The sequence below is a fragment of the Hippopotamus amphibius genome, chromosome 14, assembly GCF_030028045.1.
Source record: "Hippopotamus amphibius kiboko isolate mHipAmp2 chromosome 14, mHipAmp2.hap2, whole genome shotgun sequence".
In the NCBI taxonomy this organism is placed as follows: domain Eukaryota; kingdom Metazoa; phylum Chordata; class Mammalia; order Artiodactyla; family Hippopotamidae; genus Hippopotamus; species Hippopotamus amphibius.
This window is the reverse complement of record NC_080199.1, coordinates 72,266,522-72,290,347: the sequence shown is the minus strand read 5'-3', so window position 1 is coordinate 72,290,347 and position 23,826 is coordinate 72,266,522. Positions and strand designations below refer to the sequence as shown.

At 40.0% G+C, this 23,826-nt stretch overlaps 1 protein-coding gene across 1 annotated transcript in view; it reads left to right on the top strand.

Moving 5' to 3' along the window:
* RXFP2 (relaxin family peptide receptor 2) overlaps positions 1-23,826 on the top strand; it is a 56,760-nt gene that overhangs the window by 18,139 nt on the left and 14,795 nt on the right. Inside the window, exons 4-11 of the mRNA XM_057707564.1 lie at positions 2,815-2,920; positions 3,735-3,806; positions 13,993-14,064; positions 14,648-14,719; positions 16,311-16,382; positions 17,425-17,496; positions 20,383-20,454; positions 21,872-21,943. Coding sequence (XP_057563547.1) covers positions 2,815-2,920; positions 3,735-3,806; positions 13,993-14,064; positions 14,648-14,719; positions 16,311-16,382; positions 17,425-17,496; positions 20,383-20,454; positions 21,872-21,943 — 610 coding nt within the window. The remainder of the gene's footprint in view (positions 1-2,814; positions 2,921-3,734; positions 3,807-13,992; positions 14,065-14,647; positions 14,720-16,310; positions 16,383-17,424; positions 17,497-20,382; positions 20,455-21,871; positions 21,944-23,826) is intronic.

Sequence of the window (23,826 nt, the reverse complement as noted above, 5' to 3'; positions counted from 1 at the left end):
CTTTAATAAAGATGTTGAGCATCTGCTACTTTCCAGGACCTGTGTTAGGTACTGAGAGTGCAAGGGTGACTACGATCCTCAAACATCTCACACTGTTTGTTTGGGAAGACAAACCCTTACAGAAGCAGGAATGATGTAATATTTGTGCTAAACTGAAGGAAGGATGTTTGCACAAGGGAATGTGGAAGCCCTTTGGGAGAAATAATGGCTGTGCCAGGGATGGGGAAAAATCCACAGACAAGGTGACATTGAGATGGGCTTGGAAGTCCTTGGATGGAGGGAAGGGTAAGAGGGGACAGGAAGAGCAGGGGGGCACGCCAGCAAAACAGTGGGGTCAGAGCCTGCTTCACATTCGTTCTGAGTGCATGAAGTGGAGGAGCAGGAGCTGGGCCCAGGAGGGTGGGGCCAGCCCATACAGGGTTTTGGCTGCACTCTTTGGAGCTTGGCCTCTATCCTATCAATAGAATTATATCTCTCTACATAGATAAATATAGACAGAATATGACCTCTCCCTATATAGATTATATTATATGTTAACGTATGATTATATTACATATAATATGTATGTGCATAGATATAATTATGTAGGTGTGTGTACAATTGCATGCATACATTATATATATATATATACATATATAATGTATGTATATAAAGACCGTATATTAAGTACTACACTGACAGCATATTATGAACTTTATAATACCAGGTTATAATCACCACTTATTATATATTTTACTATACACAAATATATCATACATAAAATTAGAAATTGAAAAGAGTAAACTAAAAAGATTAAAAATAAATATAACTGAAAGTTCTAACATTTTCTTCCCGAACCACAATGGGTCATCTTGTACACATGCCATTGTGGAGATCACTGCTGTATACAGGGAGCAACCACCAAGGTGCGAGCTTATGTCCATTTAATGAAGAGGAAGATGAAATGATAAGAAGCGTATTTGAAAATGATTCTTCTACCAGAATTTTAAAAACTGAATTAGAATAGTGTTCTCAGCCTAAGACAGTTCTGCCCCCGGAGAACATTTGGCCATGTCTGGACACATTCTGGGTTGTCACAACTGGAGAGGGATGGGTGACTGCTGGCATCTAGAGGGTGGAGGCAAGGATGCTGTTGAACCTTCTACGATGCACAGGACACACCCCACGACAGAGAATGATCCGACCCAAATGTCAGCCTTGCTGAGGTTGAGGAGAAAGCTTGGTGATAGGGACACTGAACATTATGTTTCTTGCAATGCTCCAGACTAATACTAAGAATCTGAGCCCAGAAAATACCTCTGGGAAGAGTGAGGTAGTGAGAGATGCAAGAGACATTTCAGAATAAGAATCCAGAGGTTGGGGTTTGACTGACCTGCAGGTGAGGGATTTACACTCACATTTCTGGTTTAGTCAACTGGCCCAGGTTGGACTACAAGAAATTCTTTTATTGATAGATAAGGGTTTCCAGTCCTAGGTTTTCAAACTAATAAGGTAACTGCTGTTTTCAGTGTCAATTAAACATTGGCGTAAACAATCTGGAGTTATCTTTAGGAAGTTGAGATCATTAGCATAAGCCTATGAACAACACAGAATATTTTCTAAATGTTTTTACGCTAGAATGCATCTTTTGAATTCAGCAGGTACTCAATGAAACTTTGTTGGATTTACTAAAATTCAGTGAAATTGATTTTAAAAATAAAGTTTGAATAAAAGTGATCTGAAAGAAGCAGCGCAATTAGAAAAATAAATAATAAATATAAACATTTGGAAATAACTCTTTTTTTTTTTTAGCTCCATCAAAAAAAAAATACCCACAGGATCAGAGGCAACATCAAATGCTCCATAAACATCACCCCCCAACTCCCTTTCTCTCTATCTCTCTCTCTCTCTCAGACACACACACACACACACACACACACACACACACACACACGAAGTCATTGTTCTGTGGACCAACTTGGCCTGGTTTCTCCATAGATTTCTCATATGCCATTATTTTAATAATTAACATAATTATAATGACACAATATAGAAATAATAAAATTATGTGACAGTGTTCGTATATTATTAATATATTTTTATGATAAATCTTAATTATGATAATATGCCATTATATTAATAATTACGTGAGTTCCTTCAGAGTAAATCCTGAAGTGTTTTTCTTCCTTCCGAATGCTTCAGATAGATGGATCTTTGTTTTTTTTCTGCTTGATAGTTTCTCTACAACTTTTACCTGCCACTTTAGCTTCCTAGTAATGAAAAGCTGAGAACCAGAATGATAGGGTGTCTGAGTGGGCTGACTTTAATCAGGCACCATGGTGACTACTGCAGAACCTGCATCTAACTCTCATCACAGCTCTAAGAGAAGCTTGGAAGGGGAAAAATAATTGAATTTAATTTTAACCAACAAGCATTTATTGAGCAATCTCTTTGTGCCATTCAATTAAGTGGAATTGACTCAGTTATACCCGTTAAAGATTTACTCAATCACACTCATGTTTTTCATTGAGAAGAACTTAATCTTGTTCACCATGTGCTTTTATGCTATTTAAACATCTCTGTGGGTTCTTTCTAATCACTTGTTAAATGCCTCTGAAATGACCACTGGAAGCTAGAACTGAGATGACTACCACAGGAGTCTATATTTGACTAGGAGAGAATTTTTGTTTGCCTTTTATTATGAGCCTGAATAAGTTTATTTAACAAGATGTGAATGTTATACATTCAATGGAAAAAGAACAATGTCAATTACTAAAGTCATAATTAAAGAGAAAGGTTTTTTCCTATTGAATCGTTACTCTTTTCGCCCCCTAGTTTTAAATCAGTACCCACAGCGCTGTGACTGCAAAGAAACCGAGTTGGAATGTATAAATGCTGGCTTGAAGTCTGTGCCAACCATCTCCAGCAATGTGACATTACTGTGAGTAGAATTCAAATCTTGATATTTGCTCTTAAAGTCATATGAAAACCACGTAGTCTAATCTAAACTCTTTGTTCTGTTTTATGATACTTATATATTAGCAAAATAATAGAAAGTCCCTTTAAAACCACCAGCCATCAGAGAATTCTGCATGCTTCTTCCCCAGGGAAAAAAATGTTTTAAGAACTGTATGTTAGATTAGCCCGGTTATCATTTAGCTCACAAACGTCTGTGGTCTGGAGTTCTTATTTTCAATTATTTTCCAACTTATGTATTATTACTAATATGCCAGTATGCTACAAGTGAAAATAAAAATTTGAAAAAAAAGGAAAAGTACTCACTTATTCTATCTCATTTTAACTAGTGGTAATCTGTGCAGGACTTTAAAGGTATAAAAGGTCCACAAAGCTAGCTGTGGCATAATCATGCAAGTTTTTCTGATCTCTGAATACAAGTTTTGAGAGCCTCAGGAATTTGCTTGCAGACATACCATAATTTGGGCATACATGAGTTGGTTAGGATTTTTATTGTTTTTTGTCAAATTATCTGGAGAAGAAAAAGTTAAATCGCCGTAGATGTTCCAGTCTATTATATTGTACTAACTGGCTAACCTTGTCAAATATTTGCAAACTGCTTTAATTTTGCTTGATAGACTTCTCATTCTCACATGAAAGTTTTTATTTATTATTAGCATTTTAAAATATGTGTGAAGTAGTATGAAGCATCATCAGATATTCTCAAGAATGCAGCTTTTAGGGAAGAGTTTGGTTGGTCATAAAATCCATAATAAAATGTTCTTTACATGTTGTTTTAGGTCTCTTAAGAAAAACAAGATTCACAGTCTTTCAGATAAAGTTTTCATCAAATACACAGAACTTAAAAAGATGTAAGTAGCTATTAATAGTGTTTTTATGGGAAAATCTATGGGATGTTTTAAGATGTTTTTAATCTAAGAGTAAAATGAAATATAATAATCATTATCATTAGTTATTTTTCTAAATGTAATTAAGATTAGACGATAAAGCATTGAAAAGAATGCTTTCTTTCCATTTCATTATTTAAAATAACAACTGGTTTTATTTAAATGTTTTTTAGAGAGTTAAATTGCATTGAGCATCTCAGTTAGAAAATATATAGTCCCATACTTTTACTCCGGATCGTTTGGAAAGTGACATTGCAGATTCAGAGGTACTAGATGCACTTTTCACCTGGAAGAGTGTTAGCATAAACAACCATTAGATCGTTTAAAACACATAATGATAGGGTAAGGACTGTCTCCCAGGATAAAAAGAGCAAAAACACCATCTTGGTCAAATTAGTGATATTAGCATATCTGAGGAAAGAAAATAATAAATAGGATACATTCAGCCATGAGAAACAAAGTGTCAAGATGCTTCCAGCAACATCAAAGAAAGAAAACCAGGGTCTGGGAGATACACTCCCTAGAGATGGTCTCTATTGGAGGCAGGGATGGGTTATAACTCCTGTGAACTTTATTGTGACACTATCCATATCAAGATGGAGAGTCTCTTTGCTTTGATTCCCTGATCATCAGTCAACCTTATGATACTACATTAACTTCCTAAATTATTCATTCATACTTCCTAAAGTTTATTTGGGAGGTTACCTTGGATGGGGAATAAGAACATTCCAGTTAGTGGTATGGAATACATTCTGTTTAAATAAAACAATTCAATATTCAACCCCTTGAAAGTTTGGTTACAGTGTGTCAGTCCCTCTGAGCCTGAGTCACGCTAGGATGATGGAGAGGTCAATTTCTGCACTTGCCAAGATGAGCATTAGACTAAATTAGAAAATTAGCAAGACAATGTTGTGAGGCCCCTAGGCAGTACCATCATCTTGCAATTTTGCCCTTTAACATTCAGAATAGAAGAGAAAGTTTCTAGAAATGTGGTGTATGTTAAAATCCAGGAATAAAAATAATCTGATTCTTTGCTGATACTCGACAAACACATTTGGTTTGAAATGCCATCAACAGTTCTGTGCTGCTCATAAATTTAGGTACAGACTCCCTCATGCAAGAAAGAAAGTCCCTGAAGGAAGTCCATCAGTGAGAAAGAATCTTGTGTGAACACAGAGAATCATGCCTGGGTTTGACTGCAGCCTCTGTGATTCAGTGAGCTCCTCCTGCCCCATCTCGGAGCATGTGGCACGTTGCCACTGTCCCACTGGAGTAGCGACGCATTGGCTCTGGAGTTCCAGATTCCTCTAGAGAAGAAATCTTAACTATACTGCTCCTGGTCTTACTGGAAATGCTTAGAATCACAACCTGTTCATTCTATGAGTCAATATTGTCCTTTCACTCCCTGAATAATGCGCAAGGGAAGAAAAATAAAATAGCACTAGCAGAAAGGAAGGAAAAATATTCATGTTTTAGAGTAGCTGTTTAAATCTATTATCTAGAGTCATAGAAGTCTTAGGAATTTCTAATTAAATCTTATCATTATTTACAAGGTAACTAAAGTTTGCAACAATTAAATTACTTACCCAAGATCTACAACTAATTAGTAGAAAAGCCAGAATTACAGCCCATACCTTTTGATGCCCAATTCAGTGGTGTTTAACAATAGCCATAAACCTGGAGATGGAAAGAAATTGTTCTAGCAGCTAACTGAATCTTCTACCAACACATACTCTTCTGTCTCACGCAGAACTTCCCTCCATACATTTTGCCCCTAATTTGGGAAAAGCTGACTTCTGGGGAGGCACCATGATCACTAGAGGATTAAGCGAGGAGATTTAAAATTAGACTTCTCAGACCAAGTCCTTGCCTGGACCACTGATCCATGGCTTTGTTCTGGGTCAATACTTCTCTCTCAGTATCTGGTAACCCACCGAAGAAGAATGTGGAAGCACTAACTTTGATAACTGAGGACCCAATTTTTCCTAGTGAAAAAAAAGTAGATATTTTATTTCCGCAGATTGCCCAGATCAGCTGGATATTTCTTCAATTAAATGTTTAATTTTACTTTGTCTGAGAAAACTTAAGTACCACATCATAACCTGAGTTTCACCCAGCAGGGGTTCTCCCAATGCAAGCTGCTACGTGATGCTTTCCAGGCAATTTGATTCTCCCAGAGACTCAAAGAAAAAAATAAAAAACTATACAACTCATCAATAAACTTTCACCAAGTGTCTCTTACATGCAAGGGACAGCACAGGGGGTAAAACACAATTTACATACCACATTTTAAAGTTGACAAAGACTTCCAACATTTGGAATTCTCATTTGGAATTTGATCCTCAAAGTCTGCAAGGTGAAAGGAGTCTTTAGATTCCTTTCAGGAATGAGGAAACCACCCTAGGAGAAGAAAGGTTATCTGTCCAAAGTCAGCTAGCTGACAAGTATTAGAGCTTGACTTCAAAGCCAAACCTCTGACTTTGCAAGTCCACCCTCTTGGCCAGTCTCAGAATATTGTTACCATTGATGAAAGCATTCAGAAAAGAAACTTTGGTTTCACAATAACCGGAGTTCTTTATAAGCCTTATTCAAATATACCTGAAGCAGTTCATAAGCTCAGCAACTCTTCTTTAAATCTCCCTCCCCCCATCCCCTTCTTCATACCACTCAGCTCCTCTTGCCACTCTTTCCCAAATTCCCAGAAAAACCTCTCCAGTCTCAGGCAAACCCTTGTCCTGTCCTGTCTCTTTTCTTCCTGATCCTACATTACAACAGTCCAGACAACCAACATAGCAAAACACAGACCATCTCCAGGAAAAGGTGTCCGAGGAAGGAAGAAACTAGATGGACAACCCCAGAACTCTTGGTAGAGACAGCAAGAGGGGTAAAAGCTGGGCAAATCCACATGCTCATTCATTCTTTCAACCAATACTTATCAGTACCTATGAGGTGTTGAGGATATAGCGGTAAACATCATATATGAAAAGCTCTTTCCTCAAGGAACTTGACTTCCAGTGGAGAAAGATCAAATGCATAGTGTGTTAGATAGTGATTATGGAAAAAAAAAAAAAAAAAACAGGAAGGGAATTAGGAGGTGCTGAGGGAAAGGAATTTCAAACAATATGCTAATAAATTGTCCTGCCACATAACTCCATTACCGACCAAGGCATTGCTAAAGCTCCCCGTGATTCTGAGTGTTACCCCATGAGACCGATCAGAACACACCCAATAAGTCTTCTACATAACTCCTCTGATATTCAAACCTGGCCATCGTCACCTTGCACCCCACCACAGGTCTCTCCCCAGGCAGACTCGAATCTTTAACTTCTTCCCAAAGGGCCTAATTTCACATCTGTTCATCACTCTGTAAATGGTCACCTACATATTCCTTACATGTTGTATCTAGAATAAATGTAATATTATCACTTGTATGACACATACAAGGGCAGACCAGGGGGAAGCTAGCAACCCTTCCTTTCTAAACTCCTTATGCCCTAAAGCTACATTTGTTCTTTTTAGGGCTACTTCATACTCTTAAGTCCTAGTGATTATGTCTCTAAAATTCCTCACCCTGTGCCACATGCTTTACTGACAAGTGATGACTTCTCCTTCCGGTACTTGTGCATCCTGTAGTTGTGGGACTTCCAATGTAACCCTATTCAGTTTCATCCTGTTAGATTCAGCTTTTCTTACCAGACCATGAAGATGTTTCTGGCTCATCCAACAGATTCACTCTTCACCCCAGCATTCTGTCATCTGAAAATCAGATGGGCCGTCTTTACCTACGTTGTGGAGCAGAATATTAAGCAGGACGGTGCCAAATCTTGCTTCCAGATCCCTTCTTCATCACCTTCCCTCAGACAACGTGTACTGCTCTTTATTTCGTCTATAAGAGCATCATAAAACCACTTGATCAATGCTTGGTAGACACATAAGCAAAGTCAACAAAGCATTTTTGTCTGATCAGTCTTTCCAAGAAGAAAATCATGTTGGTCCGACATGCCCTGTTTCTCACGAACGGCCCTGTTCCTTTTCTCTTTGTGGTGCTCACAAAGCAGCATCATGTGATCTTGCCCAGAACCAACTTCAAGCTCATCCAGCGATAGCTTGTGACATCTGCTTCCCTTTTTGAAAAGTGAAAACAGCATTTGCCATCTTTAATTTTCCAGCTGCTCTTTCTTTTTCCAGCTTCCCCAGTCATTGATCATGACTGAATGTTCGCATTTTCAGTGTTTTTCAGTTTCTGGGAGAAATTGTCCAAACCAGAGGGCTTTAACTCATTTTGATTAACTTTATTCTACCATTTTGGGCTTTCACTGCCATAACCCTGTATCCTATTTATTCACTTCAGTTCTGAGATCATCTTCTTGGACCAAGAGAACAAGAGCAATGTAGGTGTTGAGAATTTATATATTTTTTTAATTATTTCATAATATTATAAAACAGGTCCCATACAGCAGGCTGGGGCTTTTCCTTAACATTGTCTTGTTTCCAAAATATACCTAGAAATTCATTTCTATTGCCTGTAGTATTCTTGACTCTCTGAGTTTTAAACATGTCTTGGGTCATTCTTTCAATTATGATTCCATTTTTGTGAACCCCTCACAATCATTCTTGAATTTTGAAGAAACCCCTCATGACCATCATACCCTCCTCCCAAATTGGATGGTCCTTCTGGTTCTCTCCTAGTACCATGTACCACCACTGCCACCACCTCATATTGTCACATATGCTGAAACGTATATGAGAATCAGTGAGTATTTGTTGAAGGAGTGAATGATGTGTAGAACGAACACACAGGGCTAAAGAGAAGGTGGAGAGCATCTTCAGCAAGGAGGACCAAAAATACATAAACAGAAACACTCAGAGGCTATTAGGAAGAGAGTGACCGGGGAAGTTTGTCTAAAGGAAAAGAGTTCCCACGGGAAATGGTGGAGTGTATGCTGGAGAGGTCATTGAATCACGACTGTGGGGCCTTTGGATGCTAGACTAAAGAATCTGGGCTTTATTCTGCTTGACCGGGGAAAAGACATTCATGAATATGTGTTTTACATTGTATCAAGCTAATAAGGTTCATATGCATTTTTAAGTTGTATTGGGCTATATCCTAGGGGATTACCCAATTTAATGTCGGGTGAGTCTCCAGTCTTGCATGCTCTAAATATTCACAGTGAAATTGAGGTGATTTAGGCATCCAGAAAAACAAATTCCTAAATCAAAATAGAATTTTAATTTCTAAATTAACAAATGTCCCTCAGCTTATTTGAATGCTTTTACTAGTGATCAGTTTATTCATTTTAATAATCTTTTAAACTTTCTAACATTTGGGGGGGGGTGGTAAGAAGCAAGTTAAGATAACCTTTCAGAGAAATAAAATACAGTTTATGAGCTTGACTATAATACCTTATCATCACTACCACGGAAACCAATAGCATTTCCTCTCCTCACTGTGACATAAATTTTATGTAAATTAGGAATTCCTTCCTAAACTGGGTTCTCGTTCAGTGCAATCATTGGCAACAAAATGTAATTCAAGGAGTCCGCCTGGCTCATGAATACAAAATGTTGCATTAAAAAATAGCCTATAAACATGCATGTCATTAAAGCATTTATCTGCTTTAGTTTCAGGTACATAAATTCCTGGCGTTTCTGCTTGAAAAGTCCTGACAGCTGAAACAGCAGGAATTCATGAACCAGTAAGTTATTCTTAGAAAAGCCATTCTGTGCAAAGTATATCAAACGGGCTCATATCTCAGCTCTGAACAAAAAGAGGACACCACTTGCCAAATTATCATGTTTCCAAATTTCCCCTCCTATTCACCAAGCTACTATTCTGTAAAGAAGAAAGCAGATACTGGAGGATCAAGTTAAAATTCAGCAGCCTAGGTCTGAGACGAGGGACCTGGGACTCTAGTTCTCCATGGGGTGCCAGCAAACTGACTAAAAAGAAGACTAGAGGCTCGTTATTATTTAAGAAGTTGGAGTCTTAACTTGTGTCAGTAAAGGCAGATAGACTGAACACATCAGGTGAGTCATGCAGATCAAAAGCACAAGGTCAAAGTCACAATTTACGACTGCCCCCATCTCTTCAAGATTGATAACGTGTAGGTAAAATGTGCAGTGCACTTTTGACTTGCCTTGAATGAAATGTAAATAGCATTTTATGATAAAAACTCTCCAGAAAATGGGCATAGAAGGAAATTACCTCAACATAATAAAAGCCATATATGAGAAACCAAAAGCGAACATCATTCTAAATGGTGAAAAACTGAAAGAATTCCCTCTAAGAACAGGAATAAGACAAAGGTGCCCACTCTCACCATTATTATTCAACATAGTTTTGGAAGTGTTAGCCACAGTAATCAGAGAAGAAAATGAAATAAAAGGAATCCAAATTGGAAAAGAAGAAATAAAATTGTCACTCTTTGCAGATGACATGATATTATACATAGAAAACTCTAAAGATTCTACCAGAAAACTGCTAGCACTAATCGATGAATTGAGTAAAGTAGCAGGATACAAAATTAATGCACAGAAATCTCTTGCATTCCTATACACTAACAATGAAAAAGCAGAAAGAGAAATTAAGGAAACTCTCCCATTTACCATTTCAACAAAAAGAATACAATACCTAGGAATAAACCTGCCTAAGGAGGCAAAAGACCTGTATGCAGAAAGCTATAAGACACTGATGAAAGAAATAAAAGATAATACTAACAGATGGAGAGACATACCATGTTCTTGGATTGGAAGAATCAACATTGTGAAAATGACTATCCTATCCAAAACAATTTACAGATTCAACGCAATCCCGATCAAATTACCAATGGCATTTTTCACAGAACGAGAACAAGAAATCTTACGATTTGTATGGAAAGGCAAAAGACCCTGAACAGCCAAAGCAACCTTAAGAAGGAAAGATAGAGTTGGTGGAATTAGGCTTCCTGATTTCAAACTATACTACAAGGCCACAGTGATCAACACAGTATGGTACTGGCACAAAAACAGAAAGGAAGATCAATGGAACAGATTAGAAAACTCAGAGGTAAGCCCAAGCACATATGGGCACCTTATCTTTGACAAAGGAGGCAAGAATATACAATGGAAAAAAGACAGCCTCTTCAATAAGTGGTGCTGGGAAGATTGGACAGCTACATGTCAAAGAATGAAATTAGAACACTTCCCAACACCTTACACAAAAATAAACTCAAAATGGATTAAAGACCTAAAGGTAAGGCCAGACACTATAAAACTCTTAGAGGAAAACATAGGCAGAACACTCTATGACATACGTCAAAGCAGGATCCTTTTTGACCCACCTCCTAGAATCATGGAAATAAAATCAAGAATAAACAAATGGGACCTCATGAAACTTAAAAGCTTTTGCACAGTGAAAGAAACATAAGCAAGACAAGAAGACAACCCTCAGAATGGGAGGAAATACTTGCCAAAGAAGCAACGGACAAAGGATTAATCTCCAAAATATACAAGCAGCTCATGCAGCTTAATACCAAAAAAGCAAATAACCCAATCCACAAATGGGCAGAAGACCCAAGTAGACATTTCTCCAAAGAAGACATGCAGATGGCCAGCAAACACATGAAAAGATGCTCAACATCACTCATCATTAGAGAAATGCAAATCAAAGCCACAATGAGGTATCACCTCACACCAGTCAGAATGGCCATCATCAAAACATCTAGAAACAATAAATGTTGGAGAGGGTGTGGAGCAAAGGGAGCTCTCCTGCACTGTTGGTGGGAATATAAGTTGGTACAGCCACTATGGAAAACAGCTTGGAGGTTCCTTAAAAAACTACAAATAGAACTACCATATGATCCAGTAGTCCCACTGCTGGGCATATACCCAGAGAAAACCATAATCTTAAAAGAAACGTACCATAATGTTCATTGCAGCACTATTTACAACAGCCAGGACATGGAAGCAACCTAAATGCCCATCAACAAATGAATGGATAAAGAAGATGTGGCACATATATACAATGGAATATTACTCAGCCATGAAAAGAAATGAAATGGAGCTATATGTAATGAGGTGGCTAGACCTAGAGTCTGTCATACAGAGCAAAGTAAGCCAGAAAGAGAAAAACAAATATTGTATGCCAACTCATATATACGGAATCTAAAAGAAAAAAATGGTACTGATGAACCCAGTGACAGGACAAGAATAAGGATGCAGATGCAGAGAATGGACTGGAGGACATGGGGTTGGGGGGGGGGCGGGGGGCGAAGGGGAAGCTGGGATGAAGTGAGAGAGTAGCATAGACATAGATACACTACCAAATGTAAAATAGATAACTAGTGGGAAGTTGCTATATAACAAAGGGAGAGCAACTCGATGATGGGTGATGCCTTAGAAGGCCAGGACAGGGAGGGTTGGGAGGGAGTCGTGGGAGGGAGGGGATATGGGGATATATGTCTAAATACAGTTGATTCACTCTGGTGTACCTCAAAAGCTGGTACAAAAGTGTAAAGCAATTATATTCCATTAAAGAGCTTAAAAAATGTAAATAACACTAGTTAAGTAGTAAATTTTATATTTATGAGGAACTTCAAATACATATATTATGGTATTATATTCTTTTCCTGTTTTCATTTACTATTGTAAGTCCCCATATTAACTTTCATTACATCACTCTAAGGGCTCTGAAAATGCTAAAACAGATATTGATCTGTATGGGTGCGTTCTATTCATAGCAGAACTTTAAAACAAAAGCAGAATTTATGCTACAATGGGAAGCCTCTCCTCACAGACATGTTACAGCTGGGAGGGAGGGGTGGAATGGCACAAGTTGTTACAGGGTTTCAAGTTTACTTTGCAGGATTGAAACTGATGCTTTGTGTGTCACTATAGCTGTAACGCATGTGCTCTGTGGTACCCACATTTTCCACGTGGTGGTACACTGAGAAAATGACAATATTTGTTCAATATTTGGGATAAAAGATGTTTGTTAATAACTGGAAGCTAATCTTGGCTTTACTTTGCCACCTTGAGGGCTGAGAACATCAGTATGCCAGCACACCTGTAACAGACGATTCAAAGGCTAGAGAGCTTTGCTAGGGAATAATCACGGTATAACAGAATTCAGAGAACAGCCAGATGCCGCAAGGGGGCAAGAGCTATCAATAGTTTTGCAGTGAAGTATCATAACAATGAGAAAGTGTTGTAAAATATTTTCGGAACTGGGAATCCCCTGGCCGTCCAGTGGTTAAAGCTTCTGTGATTCTACCACAGGGGGGCACGGGTTCCATCCCTGGTTGGGGAACTAAGATCCAGCAAGCCGAAGCCATGTGGCCAGAAAAAAAAAAAAAAGAACAAAACTTTAGGAACCAAATCAAATCAAAATAAGAGATAGGGAAGCCACTCAGAAGATTATGTAGACAGTAGTTACTATCCATAGCATGAATATTTCCTGCCTCAGGTCTTTAGAAAATATGAATTCAGGGCTAACATTCCATTGCATAACGCGCACAGGAAATAGAAATTATTTACTTAGATACTGAATTCATACGCTATTGCTAGATTGCTTCGCAGGTTAAGTAGATCATGGCCCCGTGAGCTGAAGCTGGTGCACTGGCCCCAGTTCAGCCACTGGCGCCGCTTGTGACCTTGAGCCCCTCTCTCACTCTCCACCTGCTTCTCACTCTGCGTCTTGAAACAGAACAGAGTAAGACTTGCCCTCGCCTTGTTTTATGGGAATAGAATGAAGAGAAATGAGGAGCTGAAGGTGGAGCTCTGTACTGAAAGAGTAAGAAAACTCAGCAGTGAGAGCCTGGCTAATCTCACGTATGGGCAACTCCTGCAAGTCAGAGCAGGAAGGCCACCAGAGCGCCAGTTTGCAGAAACAAGAGTAGTTCCCTCCTCACACACAGTGCCCTGGACTTCAGTGGTTCAAGTCAGAGATGCTGGGATCTCATAGCACGGGTGCTACTGGGACAGTAGGTACTGCTGGGTTCCCAGCCTTCTCTCACTGGCAATACTTCTACCTCCCAACATGAGAATAGGACTCAGGACTTTATGACCCAGGTGCACAAGTTGCCTTTAAGTGAAGAAAGTGGAGAGCACATTCAACAACCTAATGAAGTACATGAACCATAATCACATGACTCTCCTATCTTATTCCTACCAGATTCCTCCAGCATAATTGTATTAGACATATATCCAGGAAAGCATTCTTTGGATTACATAATCTGCAAATACTGTGAGTAACTTTTTTATAATTATGAGTACAATTTTAAGTAAAGATTAAAAGGGTAGAATGGTACCTTTTTAAAGTCTTGACTTTGGATATAGAGAAATAGGAGAAATAGGTTTTCAGATTCGTTTTTACACTAAAAGAATTACTCAGAAATTCCTAGCTTTACAAGAAGACAGATATAAAGGCTCTCTATCATCTTGTCTCCTCACGTTTGGGTCATTTCCCCAATATTTTAGCATTTTATTTTTTCTAACCCTTGCTAAACTTACCTACATACTTTCTTAAAATGTTAGTCGACTAAGGATGTGACCAAAAGGACAAAAGCAAAAATCACCTCGCGTATTTATTCTCCTCTTAAACTCTAGCGTGATGTAATATCCCAGTACACTATTTTCGGCCACTTTCCTGGTCCTGGCCCTGGTGCTTGTCACACTGGGCTTGTGGTTATCTGTATCTCCCAGTTGTCCTTGATTTTCTGCCCCCGGCTCATCCAGTAGAGTGCTTTCAGAAACAGATGTCCAGTAATTATATATGGCTAAAGTGGAGTATTAAGTTTGCCTAATTTACTCACACATGCTATTCATAGATATCTCAACCACAACTGCATTACAACTCTCAGACCTGGAGTATTCAAGGACTTACATCAGCTAAGTTGGCTGTAAGTATTCTAGCTTTCCCTTCCCTCGAATCACAGTCCCAGTGATACTCATTAAGGCTCATAGTTTCCATCTCTTTATGTATCTTGTTTACTAGTTTTTCTGCTTGTCACATAATCTAGAGCATGTTACCCAAGCAATTCAGATGATGGCATGCCAAATGGTAGTTGTGCGAAGAGAAATCAGTGCTATGCTTTTTCTGGTGGCCTTTTGCACCCAGCAGTAGGCTTGCTAAGTCCTCCATCCACCAGGTGTTTACCTATAGCAAGGATACTCCACCCAGCTCCACTGGCATTTTGCCCCAGATAATTCTTTGATTGTGGGGGGTGGGGGAGGTGGGGAAAGTATGTTATAGGATGTTTAGCACCATCTGTGGCCTCTATCCCCAGTGATGCAAATAGTATTTGTGACAATCAAAAATGCCTCCAGACAACCCCAAATGTCCCTTGGGGGAAAGAGTGCCCTCTGTTGAAAACCATTGACTTTCTAGAAGTAAGCAAGTTATGGGAGTTTTTTGATTTCCAGAGAATTCATAGAAAAGACTAAAAATATGAGAGCTTGTGGTATTTCATCACTTAGCAGGCTGCGCCACCAGCTCCATCCCAAGGAGCCTCACATCAGAGGTCCGTGTTTTCATCAGGAAAAATGAACAAAGGGCAGTTAGAAGACTGTGTCAGTTTTCCTGTTCTCTGTAGGTCAACCTGGTCTAGTGGAAAAAGCCAGGACTTCAGCTTCATCCAGATCCTCATGTATGTCATCGCCCCATGCTTCATGTTCCAGGCAATTTTCTTAATCTTCCTAGGCTTCTTTTTCTTCATCTTTAAACTATAATCATAATTCCTTTTTTCTAAGAGGGATGCTGTGAGAATTAAATCATATAACGTATGTAAAGTGCCACATGCAGGACGCCTGGCTTATAGCAGGTGTAGCTCCCTTCTCCAAATCCTACCCTCAGGTGCCTCTGAGAGTAAGAGCAAATAGTACCTAGCTTCAAAGGCAACAAGAGAAAAGAAGGCATATCTCCCCTTATCTGTTTTTTTTAAGGAAAATGCCGTATAGAGTTAAAAACAGTGATTTGAATTTGTAAATCTTTTTACTCTTTCACTCAAAGCTCCTAATAAGTTTGTTTGCATAGACCTTACTAAATACATCATTTAAACCCCATGAGACCAAGGAACCATTTGTGATTTCCTAAGAATTTGTTTTCATTCATCCTTCATTCAGTCAGTCGGTAGGTCAAAGCATTTATGGAGCCCACAATCAGCGGGTAGCTAAGTGCAGCTTGTGTGGCCCCAGGAATCCAGAGGTGAAGGGTCTTAAGCCCAGTGGGAGGTGGATGCAGGGAGCAAAGACCATGGGGATGGACTTGATAAATCCTGGGATGGGGATTGTGGGGGTTTGGAGAAGAGTGCTGCGGCAACCACGGGGTGAAGGAGAAGCTCCCTGGTAAGAGGCCTGAGCCAAGTGTGGACAGACAGGAAGGAGGAGGGCAGGTGTTGGGGGGAGGCAGCATTGACAGGGCCTTTTATTTCTTCCTGGTTTTATTTCACAAATGTCTGTAACACTGGAAATGTTTGTGATCTGTCTTGTCAGAATTCTAGATGACAATCCCATAACCAGAATTTCACAGCGGTTGTTTACTGGATTAAATTCCTTGTTTTTCCTGTAAGTATTCATCTACCTTTCAAACCATCTGTCTATAAATTGCAAGGACATCTAAAACCATCTTACAAAAAGAGCTTTAAGAAAATCAGGCCCCCTAAAATTTCTATTCATCAAAACCTTTCCCGTATTTCAAGCCACAATTACTGTTGCTACTTCCTGGCCATGGCTCGTGGTGTGTTTTAAGCCTACCAGTTCATTTCCTTTTGATCTCCTTTAATTCTCTGTAGTGCTAAGGCATGTTTTTATTTGCGGTGGTTGACCAGAGATAGTATTCATTTTTATCTCCTTACTGCTTTTAAATCTGTTAGAATGTCCTAGGAGTTCAGCTCCAACTACATTTTTTAACAAAGGAAACTGTGCATTTGCCCAGCAAGAGTCGCTGAAAATTCCAAAATCTTTGTCTTAGCTACGAAGCTTTTGTCATAATTCCATTTTCAGTGTTTATTAATACACTGGGATGATTTATCAGCAGGGGATTATTATGTTCCTCTACGGTTGATCGTATAGCATCATTATTTTTCTGTTTGTGAAAGGGGACCACAATATCATAAATTAATCGTGCAGCTTAACATGCTCATGAGTTATTTTCTTCCCCAAATGCCCCCTGCTATCACTTCTTAGATTTAATGTGGTTTCCAATGTGGCCTTTTAATATTGTGAATGATTACCGATTCCCTTAAGATGAAACTTTGGTTGTATGATGCAGGAAATGACTGCAGATTTGAAGTTGACAAGGAAAATTACCATGAACTTCAAAATTATTACCCAATATATACTTGTGTTTCATCTCATAAAGTCAAACGTTCATATTTATTCCTAGGTCATGAATCGCACTCATGCATTCACAGTTTCTCTGCTGTCTGCTCCCTTATCCGTGCCACACACATAGCTAGAGACCATTTTGGAGAGGTGGTTGTGTTTATAGCCTTCATCCTAATATATTGATTTTAGCATGCATGTTTCCAGTTGTGGAAATACTAAAAATACTGTTCTTAAAGTGGCATTCCATTTTGTTTCTAATTAATCTCTTCTTTGTGTAAAGGTCTATGGTGAATAACTACTTAGAAGCCCTTCCCAAGCAGATGTGTGCCCAAATGCCTCAACTCAACTGGATGTGAGTATGCACTTAGCAGCTAATGTGTTATTCGCCCAGATTTAGGAAACTAGCCCTGAAGTTGATTCACAGTTACACAAAAAGCTCATCTGTGCTTTTCTTTCTAAAACCAAATCCAATCATGTCCCTTCTTGGTTTAAACATCTTTTGAGGACCCCCACCGATGTGAGGGTAAAGTTCAGGCCTCCCCATTTAGCCCCAGAGAGCCCTCGTCTTCTACCCCTTACTCCACCTGGTCTCTTTCCTGGCCCCTGTCTCCTCTCATGCCTTCCTTCCAGGTGCACCAAACTACTGCTCCTTCCATCAGTTCCCTGAGCACTCATCGTTCCTTCAGCTTGAAAGGTCTTGCTTCTTCATTCTTCTGGTTAACTCCAACATTTCCTTCAAAAGTTCGTTTAAGCATCGCCTCCTGGAAGCCAACCAGTCCAGTGGCTGCCTCTGTGCTCCGACTACAGCAGGAGCAGCCTCCATCACGCCCCCCTCCTCCCACTGCACCCCTGTCTCAGGGCACTGTCATCATAGAACCATCTGTTTACTTGTTTGTCCTCTACCGTTCGCTAAGTTCTGTGATTTTATCGTTAGCACAGTGGTCAGCAATAATAGTGCTGAAAAGAACTCTGTAAGTGAATGCGCTAAACCATTTCCACTCCTGGTCAGCTTTCGACCAATATGCTTAAACCATTCGTTTGGTTTCACCACCGCCACCCACCAGTCCGCTGTGTTCATGTTCACGGTCTCCTGAGATAGGCAGGATTGGCACAAGAGCGACTTCTTGCCCTGGGGAAATGCTGGTTGTACCGTCCCCAGAACTCACCCCCTTGTCAAATCAGGGGACTCAGTACCCATAATGTGATAAAATTGTAGAACCTCAGCTTTGCATCCTCTCTGAACTAGCCTCAGAATTACCTGTTACAACACTATTAGGTGACCTTGTGTTTATCTACCGACTTAAAAAAATTACTTATATACCTGTTATCAAAGGCTTTTAAGGCAATAGAGGTCTCACGTAAGTGTGCTAAATGTTAAAAATGGGAGCGATGGGACTTCCCTGGTGGTCCAGTGGTTTAGATGCTGTGCTCCCAGTGCAGGGGGCATGGGTTGGATCCCTGGCCAGGGAAATAAGATTTTGCATGCTGCGCAGAGTGGTCTAAAAAAGGGATGGGGGAACTGATGATCTGAAAAACACAAGAATAAAACCAATTAAGAATAGCTGAAAAATGCTTAGAAACTAAGTAAGTATATCCACACAATGAGAAAGCAATGGAAAAGTGAAGTTAACAGAAAGAGATCAGGCCCCCAGCCTGCCCCCATCCCCCAAATGGGAGGAGCCCAGGAATCAGCATCCAAGCCCTGGGTTCTGGGAACACTCATTTTCACTCTAGGCTCCCACAGACATGAGGGTAAAAATAGACACTCAATGAAAAAGATGTCGCTAGCAAGACCGGCTGATCACAAACGAGAGCTGAGAGGTCAGACCCGAATCGCCCCAGTTCAAAGGCAGAAAAAAACCTGCCTTGGTCACGCTTCTCCTCCCTCACTTGCTATCAATAGAACTGTTGCTCACAACTGCAAAGTGTTATGCTTATGAGATGTAAAAACATTTTCCCTATTCTACTGAACAGTATTTGGATTTTCAAGGGAGTACAGTGTTTATTATTTGCAATCGCTGTATTTTAAGAGTGAAAAAAAAGTTGAGTTCCTGCAAGACCTCCAAGATGGTTTTAAAATAGGATTTTAAAGGCAATGTCAAAGGAATTGGTGATTTTAATGGGAACGTGAGGAAGGGTCAGAGGCAGCAAAACAGCTATTGTCATTTACGGGAGGACTGTAGGAAGCCGACTATAAAAAGAAGTGGGGAGACTTGGCAGAACAGCTGACCCTCTCATTCCTTGGCGCTACTGGAAGCGGTCATGTCAGAGTGTTCCTGAGGCTGTTCCCTGATGACATGGGTGCTGCCGTCATAAGGTCCACCTGGCAGAGTGTAATCTCCCTGCCAGTGCTTCTCCAACAGCAGCGCGCATCGCAAGCAATGTGAGGACTTAGGACAGACGGCTGGATCTCAGTCCTAGGGTTTCTGATTCAGGAGGTCTGGGGTGGAGCCTGGGAATCTCCATTTTAACAAGTCCCAGGTGTTGCTGAGACCTGATCTCAGGCACCCTTGGAGCAGCACTGCACTCAGCATCAGCACCACGGAGGGAGGTAGAAAGAGCAGGCAGTTTCCTCCACACAGCTTGGGAGTCTTCGCATCCTCACTCTGGCACCCAGTGTTTGGAGGATAGTTTGGCCTGAGTCTCTCCAGCGAAACAGAGACACAAATGTCTACCTGACCTTGGTGGGGGGGGTGGGGGGGTGAGCGGTGAGAATGTAACAGTCTATGATGCCATGGCTAAGTGTCTAGGCATCAGATTCATTTAGATCTGAGTTAGAAGGTCAGTTCTATCACTCAGTAGCTGTGTGACCAGAAGAAAAGTGAATCTCCAAGATCCTCAGATTCCCCGTAGGTTAAATGGAGGTAATAAGGCCAACTGTGCAGGAGTGTGTATTATGCACTCAGAATACTACCTGACACTGTACAAGCCCAATAAATGGGAGTTACTACTATTATGGTATCTACATTATGCTAATTAATAGCATGGTATCTAGCACAGAGAAACATTCACTAAATGGTGGGCTGCCTTTTCACTCAATTTCATTCAGTTCTAACAAGAATTGGAACGGGGAAAGAAGCAGAATATTAATTATACTGACCCTGCAATAATTAGGAGGAACGCCTAAAAATTGGATTGAAGTAAAAATAAAGTTCAGAATTGTTATATCACTGAAAAGTGCCTTTAGATGTATGATTTGTGCAAAACATTAAAAATATTTTTCCTCCGTGCCTTTTAGGGATTTGGAAGGCAATGAAATAAAATATCTCACAAATTCCACCTTTCTGTCATGCAACTCACTCACAGTGCTGTAAGTATATGATGCAATTCAGTAAATGAGGGGAAACCCAGTAGCTTTGGAAATCAAAAGAAAACATTGACAAGGAATTTTAAAGTACATTTTGTTTACAGCCTTGGTCTGAAATTGCAGTACTAGAAAATGTACGCATGGATCTATTGACTTTGATGGAAGGGCCAAGGCTTATGTTTGGCTGCCTACCATTTAAGGCTTCTTCCTTCTGAGGGCAATCATCATTTCTCTGCCCTCTCTCAGCTGAACTGGTACCCAACCCTATGGTCACCGAGGAAGTGAGACAACGGATGTGAAAGTGGCTACAGCCAATGACACTTATCACTTGATGTCTGTCTCTTTAAAGAAAACAAAATTTCATTCTAAAGAGAAGACCCTCTAATGTATTCTGATTGGCCAAAGATTCTGATTGGTGATTCCAATTGCAGAATATGTTTTTTATGGGGGCTGGAAGGCAGATGAATGGGTTAACTGGCACATTTGCACTGGGAAGCTTAAAAACACAAGCCTGTGCTTTTGTTTTAATCACAGTTCTCCATACATAGTAAGTACTTAGTGATGTTTGTTAGGTGGATGGGTGGTTGGAAAAGAAAATCAGAGCATATCCATTTGCAGTAACCTAACCACTTTTCTCCAACAGACTAAGACATAAGGCTACTGCCAGGTTGCAAATGTATCAATCAGGTTGAAGATTAGCATATTTAGTAAGAAAAGAGGCTATCTCACATAGGAGATGCAAAGAGTTTATTCTTTCTCTCCTGGGTAGTGAGAGAGAACACTGGAAACCTAAACAAATGCCCTCCATGCCTTCTAGCTTATTGCTCCAGGTGGATTTGAATCCCCTTCATATTCATTGTCTCATTTGTTAACACCTCTGCAAGGCAGTTAGCTGACAACCCCCTCTTTTTTGCCGTTTGTCCTGGAGGATTCCATTTTTAGATGGAGGAAATATAAAATCACTGTCCCCCCACCAAATTTAAAATTTGTTTGTGGCCCAAATGGGTTTGGGCCTTCAAGCTTTGCTCTTTTTCTGGCCTTCTTCTTGTAAGGAATGTGCCTTACCCAAAGATCCTCTCAAAGCCTTCTCTAAGAATTATTAACAGGGTCCAAATTTGACATTACATGTGTGTGTTTTGGGAAAGAAACGCTTTCTAAAACGATCAGAATCCAAACCAAGCGCAGCTCTGTAAACCACTCTCAGCACCTCTAGTTCCTTACGGCAGCATGTCCCGTAGAGAGCGTGTAGATAAATTGTCGGTAAGAAACTCCCGCGTGTGCTCCACACCTGAACATGAAGTCTCTTGCTTTGAGACTTCAAAGAAGGCTCATTAAATTACACCCAGATCAATCTCCCGATGAGAACTGATGACTACAGCAGACACAAACCGACAGCGCTGACTCTCACCATGTCTTACAGGTTTCTGCCTAGAAATCAAATTGATTTTGTTCCAGAGAAGACATTTTCTTCATTAAAAAATTTAGGAGAACTGTAAGTAGCATTGTCTACTAGGAAAATATGATTGCTTCTTCAAGATTACAAATCTAAACGACTAGTGAGACTGCTTTTCACTAGTGGCAATCAATATCCTGTAGACTATTGGATATTCAAAATCAATTAAGAAAACCAACGTTATCTTAAAAGCAAATTAAAATCAGACAGTGGGTTTAATATGGATTTAGCCTACTCTAATTTCCCTGCCTGTTTTCTTTGGGTGATTTCATATATATGTGTGTTTGGGCGTAAATGAGTTTTCCATGGCTCTTGAAACTCAGGGATTCTGATCTCTAATGGCTGGAGTACAATAAATTCTCAATAAATGCTTGCTGAATGAATAACTGACTGAAATAATATTAATCAATTATAGCTAAACAAAGGAGTGAACATGCTGGTTATCCCTTAAGAAATTATGACTTCTAGAGCAGATGAAGCTAATGGAAATGTCTAGAAAGAGGATGAGGCTCATTGAAAAATATTCAGAGAGCTCATGTACATTTTTCTGTTGAAATATATGTTTTGTAGATCTCAGCCTTTTGAAGATCATCTGTCTTGCTACTAATTCATCGCCACCCACAACATGGTGTATCATTGGAGTTTAAAATTGTTTGTTACATTACAAATAGTGGTGATTAGGGTAGAGATCTCCTCCTCCTGGTCTGAAGTCTAAAAAATGGAAATTAATTTCTTAATCACCTTCTCCCCCATTCTTTATACCTTGTTTTGAAATCCAGAAAGGACTGTGAAAAATAGGTTCAATAAGAGTAATTTGAAAAACAATTCACGAATAATTAAGATAATTTAATCTAATGAATATCATAAACCAAATCCACACATTTTTTTAAGTGCCTGTGATATGCAAAGCACTGCATTGGAACTAAAATATTATCATTTTATGGCAAAAAAAGTTAAAGACAGCTCACTCAGAACTGCTCACTCCTTTGTCACGGGGGCATTCCTGATTAGACCTTAGAGGACAGATACGGATTTGGGTTACAGGGGTGGAATGGAAGAGTAGCCCAGGACAAACATAAGTGTATTTTTATGCAAACTAAAGGAAACAGTCCACATTCTGAAAATTTTCCTAATCCTCCTCTTATCCTACACTTAGGCAAAACCCCCCACGTGCACCCCCCGAGAAAGAGCCTAAGTAAGAGACTCTTTTTTTCTTTTTTTAGGACCACCAATAATTCATTCCAATCCAGACAGCATCAGTATGAGGGAAGAAATTCAGAACTCAACAGAATTAACTTGAACAAGACATGTACATGACTTCAGTTTACAAAAATGTTAGATGATTTTACTGTGCCTTCATGACCACAGGCCCCTCCTGGAGAGGAATAAGCACTTAGATGAGGCCACTCAGATCCTTTTCGCACAAAAGAGTGTACTTGATTTTTCAAGGTAGCACTTTGCAAGATGTTTTCCCGGTGTGCGAGATCACCGTCACGCTCCCTCTGATCTGTGCACACGGTGGCGTTCCTCTGCTTCGTGACCCACATGTGCTCCTCACATCTGGAGCACCGGATCTGAACACCAGCTGGCAGGCTGTCTACACTTGTATGTCATGACAGCCCCTCAAAAGCCGTCTGTTGAAGTTGACAGATGACCCTTACCCCACAGCCAGCTTCTTCCCCTGGACTTGCCATCTTAGTGGAGTCTGCATTCTTCCTGGCAGCCTGGCTGGAAGACTGTTCCCTTTTCTCCTCACTGTCTTTACACTTGATGTCCTATCAGACTGTAAGCCCTGCCAGTGCCTCCCTAAACCCACATTTGCTCTCACCAGGTCCAAGGTCACAGCCTCCTGCCAAGTCTCCCTCCTCTGAGTCTCTGGCTTTTCGTCCGATCTTTCATTCTCCTAACAGAATTATCATCCC